At 34.3% G+C, this 13339-nt stretch overlaps 1 protein-coding gene across 3 annotated transcripts in view; it reads left to right on the plus strand.

Moving 5' to 3' along the window:
* TRIO (trio Rho guanine nucleotide exchange factor) overlaps positions 1 to 1579 on the plus strand; it is a 292427-nt gene extending 290848 nt beyond the window's left edge. For all 3 annotated transcript variants that reach the window (XM_081950507.1, XM_081950508.1, XM_081950509.1), the window contains one exon: positions 40 to 1579. In XM_081950507.1, the coding sequence (XP_081806633.1) occupies positions 40 to 582 (543 nt within the window). In that variant the 3' untranslated portion in view covers positions 583 to 1579. The remainder of the gene's footprint in view (positions 1 to 39) is intronic.
* Positions 1580 to 13339: the final 11760 nt, after the last annotated feature.

Raw genomic sequence — 13339 nt, forward strand, 5'->3', positions numbered from 1 at the left:
TCTGATTTAACATAGCTGAGAATTTGTCTTCTCTTTCAGCCCGAAAATATTCTGGTGGATAAGAGTTTGGCCAAAGCAACAATCAGATTGGCTGACTTTGGAGATGCAGTTCAGCTCAACACTACTTACTATATCCACCAGTTATTTGGGAACCCAGAATTTGCAGCTCCTGAAATTATCCTTGGAAATCCTGTCTCCCTGACCTCAGATGTGTGGAGCATTGGAGTGCTCACATATGTTCTCCTTAGTGGTGTGTCTCCTTTCTTGGATGAAAGTGTAGAGGAAACGTGCCTGAACATTTGTCGCTTAGACTTTAGCTTCCCAGATGACTACTTCAAAGGAGTAAGCCAGAAGGCCAAAGATTTTGTATGTTTCTTATTGCAGGATGACCCAGCCAAGCGTCCTTCTGCTGCACTGGCCCTCCAGGAGCAATGGCTGCAGCCAGGCAGTGCCAAAAGTGCTGACAGCATTGACATAGCCAGACTGACTTCATTCATTGAGCGGCGAAAACACCAGAACGATGTTCGACCAATTCGTAGCATTAAAAACTTTTTACAGAGCAGGCTCTTGCCAAAAGTTTAACCTATATTTGATGTTCTCTCTCATTCTCTTTCACCTGTCAGTTTAACTGAGGATGAAGCTCTCCTGCCAATCAGCTGTTGACTTGAATTTGGGGTGAAGAAGATACAAAAAACAATCAGCTGCTAGTATGGTTCATCGTGTGAAAATGTATTCCAAGTAAATCCGCACACGATTGTACTTGGGACTAGCAGTGTAAGACTACGTTGGGGTGGAGGACTACAACACTGTACTCTGCAAAAGGCAATGAAGAACATTACAACTTGTAACAGTATTTTATTCAGGTTTCTGCAAAAAAAAAAACCTTTTTTAAAAAAAAGTCAAAAGAGAATTACAATTTTGCGAATGACCTTAAGTAAAATTTTCAAGATTTTAGACAAAGGAACTATGCCTATGATCAAAGCACTGGTGTTAAAAGACAAAATATGGACAGTGACACTTAAAAATGATTTAATGAAATGGCTGTCCATCCAGATGGTGCCCATTTTGGACCATCTGATTTTTGTTTTCATTTTTGACTTGGACATGGAGCTTTCCAGTTGCCTCGCCTGTGTATACCTTGCATAGCAGTGCACTGAGACTAGGCTCAGCTTTTAAGTGCATCCAACCTCAAGATTTTTGCATACAGATAGAATGAACCATTTTGCTCTGATAAAATGTAGGCCTTACTTGTAAATAGACTATTACCTGCCTTCAATCTGTGTCTCTATTTTTTGCCCTCTTTTCCTTCCTCCTAAATGGTGGTATACCACTGTGCGGGTCTTTAGTTCAGGTCAGCTTTGGCTGCACCTATCACAAAAGGACTCCTGAGTTTGGTAACAAATAGGCCAATCTCTCCCATCAAGCAGGAAACAGCAGGAAGATAATACTGTAAATGCACTCACTTTGGGATTTTTTAAAATTTTATTTCATATCACGTGCAATGTTGTGGCTTTAACATTTTATGCAACTATTTATGAGACCTTCAGTTGTAACCGTAATAAATATATAGAAAAAAGCACATTCATAGTACGGTGAGCTTTATGACTTTGTGCTTGGAAATTCCAGGGTCGGGGTGGGTGAAGGTTTATCAATATGTTGTAAACTAGTTGAACTTAATGCTTATCTTAGAACTTTGTTAAAAGGTCAACCTGGTTTTAAAAAGATTGTAAAATTATTTTCATCTCCTGAAAAACAAACTGGATTTTAAAAATGGGGAATGTTTTATTGAAGTTTGGTTTGGTTTGGTTGGTTTGTTGTTCAAAATGCCAAAGTATTATTTTCCCCCCAAAATTAATTTCTATTTTAGAGAATGTTCAGATTTGTTCAGATTGCTTTTTCTACAATGCTAAGCAAAATTTGTGTTCTTCAAAGAAAATGCTATCAAGCAACCATGGACCAGAACCTGACATTAGATGGCAAGCTCTTTATTGAATAATAAAAAAAGATTAATATGTGGAATATTAACAGTTTTCTGCACATTAGACAAGGACATTCAATCACATATATTTCTTGTGTGTAATGAGCCTTGGGGAAAAAAATAAGCCGGCATCCCATACAAAATAGTTATAGTGATCCATCTTAAACTATCACCTAGTTATAATTTTAAGTGTTTGTGGCTCCCATTGTAAACTATTTATTTTTCTTTTGTTTTTCTTTTACTTTTGTAAAACTGTACAGAAACTTTTAAAATAAGAATTGAAATCAAAACTGGATGGGTGTACATTCATACCAACCATAACTTTTTTGCTTCTGAATTATTTTATTTCCTACTTTAGTTGAAGTTTCACTTTATTTTGCATGTATATTTTTTGTACAGTGATGTTGCGTGTTTACACAGTATGATGTGATGTATATATTTTATTTTGCCATTAGTTATTTTTTAAAAAAATTAAACATATTTAACAAATGTGCCTGATTTTTTTATATATATCAAAGAGTTGTAGAAAACCTGAAACGTTTTAGAAGTTTTCTTTTAGTTGAGAAAGTACAGTCAATGTAAATGTCTTTGGTATAATACAAATATTAACTAACTTACACAGCTTTCCCAATTTCATCTACAATGTATGCCCATTAAGAGGAAGCATTAGCTTAACATTCATTAGTCTTCTCCTTGGCATAAGCTGTTAGTTACTGCAAAATATTGTAACTTATCAAAAGATTAGAGGAAGTATAATTAAACTGTAGAAATCTCTTGGTAATTGTGTCGTTCTAATCAATTGCACAAAGGAGATTTCTTTGTATGTGTACTCACCTGTTTGTATATATGTGGGTGAGTATATTTCATCTAACACATATTACACTGCTTCCCATTAAATGAAATCTTAAATAAGTTTACAAATATTTTGCATTGGAAAAGAAAAAAATCAGTAAAACATTGTTTAAAAAAACAATTTAGTAGCATTATTTTTTTTTATTACCTCATATAATTTATAGCCTAGAGAAGGCTTTCACAGTTCTTCATCTTCCAGGATTTCCAGCAGTAAAATAGAATACATAAATCAATATAGTTATATGTAAGTATATAGAACTGTATTTCTCTATATTGTGTATTGTAGCTTTGCTCTTAGGGATCATTTTTCACACCATGAAGACATTTTAAAGAAAGAACTGTTTTTGGCAGGGTTTATTTTTTAATTGCACATAAGAAAAATGTAAAGTTCTTATACAATAGCTGTGAGCAAACATATTCTATTGTGTTTATAACAACAAAACTTCTAGTACTAATAGGATGATGATGCACGTACTAGCTTAGGAAGCAAAGTGAACAGCATCAAAGATCAAGTCTTACGCAAAGCAATCATTTCGACAGATTGATTTTTCCTTCAGCTATTATGCAAGTAAGTAAGATATCTGAGAGGATACCTAGATGACAGGGAGGGTAGGAGATGGAAAGGCACAGAATTAAAGGAAGGAGCTAGAATGAGCAAAGCATCTGAGAACTGAGACTAGAAATTTCATGGAAAGATTTGAACATTGAAGAAGCTGTAGACTTGGAACTGCTGAGAAAGAATATGTGCTTCCTCTAGAGCAGCAGCCTCCAACCTTTTGGGCACCAGGGGCCAGTTTCACAGAAGGCATTTTTCCGCAGACCAGAGGGACATGGAATTGCGTACTGCCTGGATTTTGTGCATGCACAGATGGGCCCCTGTTCCTGGGGTTCATGGACCAGTCCTGGTCGGTGAGTTGTGAGTTGGGACCCCTGCTTTAGAGCACAAATCTGGAGAGACCATGTTTCATAGACTATTGCTCTTATCTGTAAATGTTTAAATGAAGATTCATACAAGCATATGTTAGGTAGTGATAATATACAGCTGATCTGGTCTGGTTCTGAAGCCAATTCAGGCTTAGTAAGGTGAAAGCAATCAGCATTCTACAAGCAACAAGAACACTACCCCACATTAAATTTCAAGAAGAAAATCACTTACCTTTAAAACTCAAAATACCAAGACATCTTATTCGAGGGTGTAGTTCCACCTTGTTTGTTCCTTATTTTAGAGCCAGACATCCAAGTTCCATGAACAAGAAGTGGCAAAAAAAGTGCTTCTACCAATGATTCATCCTTTCCAGGAGAGCTCTGGGCTATCTTTCCCTTGGAAGTCTAGAAAACAGGATGGAGAATGTTTCTAGTGATAAGAGAATCAATTTAGGAAATGACAATATCATTTGGACATAAAGCTAAATTGGACTAATCCTAGTTAGTGCTTTAATGGTATACTTCCAGGGACCACCAAATTGTACGCCAAACAGATGTAAAAAAAATTATTCTCTTGAAATAACCCATAGGAAAAAAAGGGAGCTGTCTATGTAAAGTTATAAAGAATCACGCTTGACTTAAGGGTATCTTTACCTTTATTAGAGAATAAGTTAATAAAACACAAAAAATAATTCTTAAGCATCAATTTAAAGCTTGGAATTTAAATTTACTCATTGTTTGTATTCAGTATTTAACTGGCTCCTGAAAGAAAATCTGAATATAAGTCAATTTTGAAAAAATTATGAGACCAGAGGAAAAACTTCCAAGCATAACTTCACAATGATTAAAACTTCCATTCCCATAACAGATTTTTGCACTTCTTCCTTCAGTCATTCAGTTCTGACTCTTTGGATAGTCTGAGTGATCTCTTATTTCAAACTGTATCTCCAAATCCAGATTGGGGTTTGTTTGTTTTTTGGTATTGTGTTGATTCATAATCAAGTATAATTAAATTATAATTCATAATAATTCATAATTATAATTTACATCATTATATAAATTAAATAATTAAAAGTCATATTTCTATAATCTAAACCCTTTTCAGCTTTGTGGACCGGTGGGGGAGATGGGGGATGGTTCTGCGTGAGTGGCAGGCAGGCATGCCAGCTGCTCATGCAAATAGAGCACATGCACTTACCCACAGCTAGCGCAAGTGGGGATGCACACACGTACACTTGCCCACCACCTCCGTGGCTCGATTCCAAACAGCTTAAGATCCGGTAATGGACTGCAGCCTGGGGGTTGGTGACCCCTGATTCATTTAGTTTTCTCCATTTTTCCTTCCAGGGGTATAGAGGGAGTAAAGAAACAGTTGGATTCTCACTTACAGATTGCAAGTTAATTTCCCTCTGAATGTTTACTTTTACAAAATGTTGTATATTTTTTTCCTTTTCTAACCCCTGAGTATTTTAACACTATTATATTGGGACTATTCTTCCAACTCTTCTTTATTATTGCAGGAAGTTTCCCTGTAAGAATAACCAGAAGAAAGCACTTGTTTCTATTAATATGAAGTGCCACAGTTCCAAGTCACTCAATTCAATATTCATTACAAATGTCCTTGACAACCGACAATTAAATATTTTATGGTTTCAATACTTTAAGACCGCATCAAAGTCATTACATTATTGAAAAATCCTTATTTGTGGGTTGAGGATCCTCTTATTCAGCTCTGATTATTAGTTTCCACTGAAATAAAATATCCCTCCAAAAAATCAGTCACATTAGGTATAAGGTGATAATAATAGATCATTTCAAGCAATAGATAATAGACAATTTCAAGCAATAAAAAAAGAAAATCTATGTAAGCAAAAGTATAGTTGGTAATCATTGGTTTATTTACAAATATACAAAGTGATTGTGATTGCAAAAGCATAGAATTTCAGCCCTTAGGGGAGGTACTTCTGCATCTGCAAATATTTTTGGAAATTTTCCATCCTCTCCCAACCATTTTCCAACATGTTCACTCAAACAGATCTATTGATTTTAAAAACATATACACCACTTTAAATGTCTTCTTTTCACTCAATTACAGAGTGAAAAGGGTGAATTTCAGAGATTCTGCATTGGGCTGTATTCCATGAACCGATTCTATGAATATCCTGAATCTTTCACAAGCCATTTGGCTCCTAAGGAATGTAATCAGGCCAGCATGACCCCCATTTTTAACCAGGTCTTTTGAAAAGTTATTGTAAACTACAGGGGTAGAATAAGGCCTATTAATTTATTTAATTCATCTAACTTATCTAATTTTTTGAAATATAAAGTAAACTACAACATAAAACAACATAAAATTCAAACTAAAAAAAATCCTATACAACAAAGTAAATTTATCTAGAGAAGGTATGATCTTTTGTTTTTTTCTATGGAAACTAATCGCATTGTGTCTTCAATGTGTATTAGTACAGTGGCCCCCAAACATTTGGGCACCAGGGACCAGTTCCATGGAAAGAGTTTTTTCTGCAGACCAGAGGAAACATGGTTTCATGTGCTGCATGGATCCCATGGATGGGGCTTCGATTGTTTACAAGGACTAGTTTCTGATGCCAGTCCAGGGACCAGGGGTTGGGACCCCTGCATTAGTAAGTACCTGTGAGACCTAAATGGCACTAAAACCTACTTTTTCCCTGATCAAGAAATTTACTTACAATTCTATGATGACTTTTTCCCCCAGAATTGTGATAGTAATGCAGACTTTCCATCTGTTCATCTACATTTCTCCTTTAAATACATCATAAGGCATTTTTAAAAAAGCTTTTCTTATAAGTTCTGCTATTATATAAAGAACAGTTATATGTGAAAAGAAAATGCAGCTTCTTTATATACTCTGATAAAGAGGCCTAGTGCTTTTTGTAAGAACAGCATCAGACAAATAAATTGTTTTAGATTGAAGATGGATTAAATAGGCTTTCTCTATGCTAAAAAAAAGTTTCCTTCATTATACTGTTGGGATTAGGTTTGGGTTTTGAGTTCCTTGTTTTGTTTTGGTTTTTTGGTGCATATGGATATAAGCTATGAAGCTTTCTTTGAGAAGGTTATTGGAAATGTTAACAGGAAGTTTTGCCTAGCTGCTATTAGTTCTATAAAGATCAGCCATTTCTGAAAATACGTTCAGAAACAACAATTAAATAAGCGGAAGCAGGAACTCTATCTGAAAAGGTTTTTGTCTCATTATCACTCTAAAATAAATAATATTGATCAACCAAACAAGCAAGGAAATGAGATGCCATAGAGCTGATGAACTTGAGAGTTTTAATTCAAAAGGGAAACAGGAGTTTCTGAAGCTGAAATGAAATTCACCTTTGAGAGAAGAGTCCTTTTCAGTACTTTTAAAGCACTGAAAGACTTTAAAATTGAACTACAGGTAGACCTTGTTTAGTGGCCACAGTTGGGATTAGCAACTCAGTCATTAAGCAAAACAGTCACTAAGTGAAATCTCAACTGTGTTTATAATCTTTCTTCGGCTTTCCATTGCTTTACAGGCCTGCAAAGTTCTTGAATGTGAGAACTGGTCATAAAGTTACTTTTTCATCACTGTTGTAACTGTGAACAATCACTGTACAAGGCAGTCACTTAGCCAGGACTACCTGTATATGTAAGTTTTATATAAATCTTTGCAAAGAGATACGTTACAATCTTACACTCTGTATAAAAACAGGAATTTTGTTTATACATTATGGTGTTTTTTTCCGTTTAATGCAAAAGTCAACTGTCATATGACAGGATTCTAGAGAAATTAGATAGGTTTTTGGTTAGTGGAAGAATAATTTGCTGGACATTAGCCTTCAGTATGAGAAGACATTGCTGATCTTGCATTACCTAAATCAGAAACTTTATAAAAAGCTGATTTGCAGTGTTGCATAGGTAAATAATTGGAGGGAATGATTGTATCATCCTCTGACAGTTTCCTGTGAGGTGTTTGGGATGTATGAATTAAATGAAAAATAAGATGTTGGAGAAACATTCTTCTTGCATTACTGAAAATTAGCTCAAATATTCATCCAAATAAAGGAGTAAAGTTTAAAACTAATTGCCTGACCACTTCATATAAGCTTTATGTTTAGCCTTTCAACAAAAAGACTAAAAACAAATCTAATGTATGTGTTGAACACTATCATATCTCAGAGAAATTTATACTTTCTGCTTTCTGATATATTCTACCTTTTTAGAGGCACTCATAATTTAGAAGCTCCTCTCAAAGAAAGCTCATCAAACTTAATTTGTTGAGATATTTTACCTAATAATTTATATTTTAACTGTTTGGCCAGTATTTTGAATGCCTTGGAATAAGTGGCATTGTTGCTATATGCTTCACATATTGTTTTGAACTATTTTGTCTTTATGTAAGGCTTTTTATGAGGAAAACTGGCGTTTTAATTCCCCATGTGAGTAAAACTGGGTTAAATGAATTTTACAATATATTGCATTAGTCCTGAAAACTCATTTTGATTTTACAGACAGAATTCATGTATGGCAAAAGACAGGCTTTTTGCTCAAATATGAAATTGCATTAAAATATATATCTTGATCTGAAGTCTGCAACTAATTTGCATATTTTAACTATGTATTTGTATGTATTGGTAATAGTTTCATGGTATCTATTAGACTACTATTGAAGACACTGGCTTCAATCCAAATTAACTGTTTGCTCAAGGAGTATTGGTTTCTATTTTCTGCATATATGCTCGTTAAAATTTAACTAGTCTCTGGATTACAGTGGCTTGATAGAAATTGATAATCATTGGCTTGTTCAAAGTAATTTTGCCTGGCCGCTTTAATTTTCTGCGCTAATTCCTTTTGATTTATTAAGTTGAGCTTATGCTTGATTATCTCTCTTTTTTCTTTTTTAATTTTATTCTTTGGGTCTTTCTGGAGTTCATCTTCGGCTTCCATAAGTTCCTTTTGCATACATTCTTGTTGCTCTTTTTGTTTTCTAGTTTTTCTCGCCATATAGGCAATCGTAAGGCCTCTTGTGTATGCTTTCATAGTGTCCCAGAGATTTTGAATTGAGGTATCTTCTTTTTTATTTATTCTAAAAAATTGTTTTAGTTCTTTCTCCAGCATTTGAGTGTATTCTATTTTGTTTATAATATTTGAATTCATCATCCATCTTTTTCTTCTTCTTTGACCTTTCCATCTTAATTTTATTGGATTGTGATCTGCCCACTCATTTGCTTCTATTTCAATTTCATCTACTTGATTGCATAGACCAGATGAAATCCAAGCCATGTCAATTCTTGATAGGGACTGATGGGGGTTCGAATAAAAGGTATATTGCTTTCTTGTTTTGTGCCTTTCTCTCCAAATATCGTTTAATTTATATTCCATTGCCATCTCAAAAAAGGATTTGGGCAGCGTATTTTTTTTGTTTTATTTTTCTTTTTGCTCTCATAGTCCGTTTTTTAATCCACTATTGCATTATAATTTATTTATTATTATTTTATTTCTTCGCACTTCTAGACTGCCCCCTCTCCCAAAAGGGACTCGGGGCGGTGTCCCTTAATTGGTAATACCCAATTAAGCAAATATTTTCATATTCTAATTCATTTATTTTGTTATGTAGTTTCCTACAGAATTCCTCTTGTTTCTGGTTTGGTGCATATATGACTATTAATAATATCGGTTTTTCTGTTGTCTCTAATTCAGTCATTAGTATCCTGCCTTCTTCATCAGAATAGACTTCTTTGGAATTTATTTTTTCCTTTATATAGGTTGTTATCCCTCTTTTTTTTCTGCTAGTGCTGTGTATAATTTCCCTAGTTTTTTATTTTCCAATAAGTTCTTATGCTCCCTTTTAACATGCACTTCCTGTATGCAGATTATATCTACCTTCAGTTTCTTAAGTTTGTTAAACATCTGCGCTCTTTTTTTTGGTGCGTTCAGTCCATTCAAGTGTTGAGATAATTGTTATTTCCTGGTCCATCTTTAGATGGGTTTTTTTTTGTTGCTTCTAGTTTGTATCTGACTTTTCCCTCTCGCGCCCTCCTTTTCTGCTCTCTCTCTTTCTTGCCTCTGTTCTTCTTTCCTGTTTCTTTCTTTGTCTTCTGATGTTTCTTCCTCTTGGACTCAACTTCCACTTTCTAAGTCCTCTTTACTTCCTTGTTCATCTTCCCCTGTGCAGTATTTCTCATAGAATTCCTGCGCTTCTTCTATATTCTCTATCTTATACCTTTTTCCTTGCCAAGACACCAGTACTCCTTCTGGTACCAACCATTTGTACATTATTCTGTTTTTATTTAACTGATTTGTTAAAAATTGGTATTGTCTACGTCGTTCACGAATTCTCCGTGGAATCTGTTTAAGCGTGATCAACTCTTTTCACTGTATGTAATCGTCCCTTCTCTGGTTTTTTTGTATACTTCATCTCTGGTTGTTTTTTTGGCAAATCTTACATGCACTTCTCTCTGGAGCCTATGTCTTCTGGCGTAATTAGTATGCACACGGTAAGCTTCATCAATATCCCCTCTCAACTCTTGTTCTTTTCTCTGTAAAATTTCAGTAAAGATTCCATTCATTTTTCCTTTCAGGTCTTCCTCCTTCTCTTCCGGTATGTTTTGGAATCTTAAATAGAATGCAGCTCTTTCATTTTCAAGACAAAATTACTTTGAACAAGCCAACAAACCTGGACGATGGCTGGCATACAGACTGAAGAATGAAAGAGGAAAAAAAATGATATATCAATTAAAAGATGATGAGGGAAGAATTCAATACAAAGCAGAAGAAAAGAAGAATATTACTCAGAAATACTTCACAAAACTATATGCACAAGATAGTATGGAGAAAAACAAAATAAAGCATTATTTAAACACAGCAAAAATAACACCAATCTCAAAAGAGCAAAGGGAGGCGATAAACAGGCCAATAACGTTAGCCGAAGTGGAACTAGTCTTAAAAAACCAGAAAAATAATAAAACCCCAGGACCAGATGGAATACCGGTGGAGCTATACAAATATAATAAAATAATATTGGAAGAGTTAGGGGTGGAAATGTTTAATGAAGTTTTAGGAAAAGCCAAGATACCTGAATCATGGACAGAAGCAATAATATCGCTAATCCCAAAAGAAGAAACCAGCCTACAAGAAATTCAAAACTACAGGCCAATTTCATTACTAAACTCCGATTATAAAATATTTGCAGCAATTATGGCACGAAGAATCAAACAGGTTTTAAATGAACGAATACATCCAGACCAAAACGAATTTTTACCCCACAGACACATTAGAAATAATACGAGAATCATCCTAGATATAATAGAGTACTACGAGGCGCATCCAGAAAAACAAATGGTACTGGTTTTCCTTGATGCACAAAAAGCATTTGACAACGTAATCTGGAAATTTATAATAACATTATTGGATGAGATGAAATTCGGAGAAAAATTTATAAAAATGATAGAAGGATTTTATAACAATCAGACAGCCAAAGTTCTGATGAATGGAGAATTAACAGAGAAGATTGAAATAAAAAAAGGAGTCAGACAGGGATGCCCCCTCTCTCCTTTGCTGTTTATATTGACTTTGGAATTTTTTTAAATGAAATTCGGAAGGACCAGGGAATAAAAGGTTTAAGACTCAAAAATGAAGAATATAAGGCCGAAGCCTATGCTGATTACTTAGTATTTGAACTAGAGGACCCATTAGAATCCAGTCGGAAATTAATTCAAAAATTAGAAGAATATGGCGAAGTGGCAGGATTAAAGATCAATAAAAACAAAACAAAAATGATAACCAAGAACATGACAAAAAAGCAAGAAGAGGAACTGGAAGTAACAACCAGAATGCAAATAACTAAGAAAGTGAAATACTTGGGGATCTGGTGTCGGCAAAATGTTCCACAATTAAAGATGATAACTATAATAAATTAGTGATACAAATAAAGAAAGAGTTAGAAAATTGGAAAAATATTCAACTATCACTCATGGGACGTATAGCGACAATTAAAATGAATATTTTACCAAGAATCTTATTCCTGTTGCAAGCCGCACCTATTAATCCGGGTAAAAAATTCTTTCAAGAATTAAACAAAATAACCTCTAGGTTTATTTGGCAGGGACGAGAAGCGAGGATTAAACTAAAGTCAATGCAAGACAGCAAGGAGAGGGGAGGTTTAGCATTACCAAATTGGGATTTATACGCATCGGCAGTATCAATAACATGGGTGAAGGATTGGATAGAGCTAAAGAATAAAAGAATTTTGACCTTGGAAGGCCATGATTTGCAAGCAGGCTGGCACACATTTCTATGGGATGATAAAAATAAAACACATGAATACTTTCAAAATCATTTAATTAGAAGAGCGTTATTGCAAAAATGGCTCAAAATATAAAAAAAACCCACTATGTGAAAATTCCGAATTGGCTATCACTGACAAAAAGGACGGCTCATCCAAATTTTATAGATTTGAATAAAATGCTAAGATATAGAGACTTAATTGATAGACAGGGAAACTTAAAAACAATTGAAGAATTGGCAGAACAGAACATGAAAGTTGACTGGCTAACTTACCTTCAAATCAAAACTAAATACAATAAAGATACCAAATTATATGACATTGAAACAGAACCACACGAATTGGATAAAATTATTCAAAGCTCAGATAGAAAAATGATAGGGAGAATATATAAATTTCTCCTGTAGTATAAAATGGAAGAGGAAATTGTGAAAGAACAAATGATAAAATGGGCGCAGAACTTTGGATATAATATTGAATTAGACAAATGGGGAAAATTTGTGGGAACAAACTTAAAAATGACACTCTCAGTTGCATATAAGGAAAACCAGTACAAAATGTTTTATAGATGGCACCTGGCACCAACAAGGTTAGCTAAAATATCAACAAATACCTCCCCAAAATGTTGGAAATGTGAATCGATACATGGAACGTATTACCATTTATGGTGGACCTGTGAGGAGGCTAAAAAGTTTTGGAAAAAGATCAAAAATTGGCTGGAGGCAATAACGGGAGTTAAAATAGAATGGAAACCGGAAATCTTTTTATTAGGAATAATGTCTGCGAAATACAAAAAAGAAATCCAGTATTTAATACTACATAAAACTATGGCGGCAAGGATTGCCTTTGCCCAGAAATGGAAAAACAAACTAACTCCAAGTGAAGATGAAATAATAAGAAAGGTTATGGACTGTGCTGAAATGGACAAACTAACTAAAGAAATTCAGGGAAAAGAAGAATCAGAATTCTACCAGATATGGGATAAATGGTATAGGTGGATGGAGGAAAGAAACGAGAATCAATGAAGGAATGTAACAAAACTCAAAAATAATAGTTATGAGTAAAATAAGAAAGTTAAGAATGGTGAAACTCAAATAAAATACAATTGAATGGGAAATAATATAAGGTGAATGCTATCGATTAATAATTGCTACTAGAAAGAACAGGAAGCTCCTCTTTGTATTGTACTGTGTAAATGAGTTGTACGTCTAAGTTTTGTGTGTGTGTATTTTATATGTTTGTTAATAAAATATTTTTTTAAAAAAAGCTTCATTTCCCTTCTCTCAGAAGGAAAG

This window comes from Natrix helvetica, assembly GCF_964273705.1.
Source record: "Natrix helvetica genome assembly, chromosome: 4".
Taxonomy (NCBI): Eukaryota; Metazoa; Chordata; class Lepidosauria; order Squamata; family Natricidae; genus Natrix; species Natrix helvetica.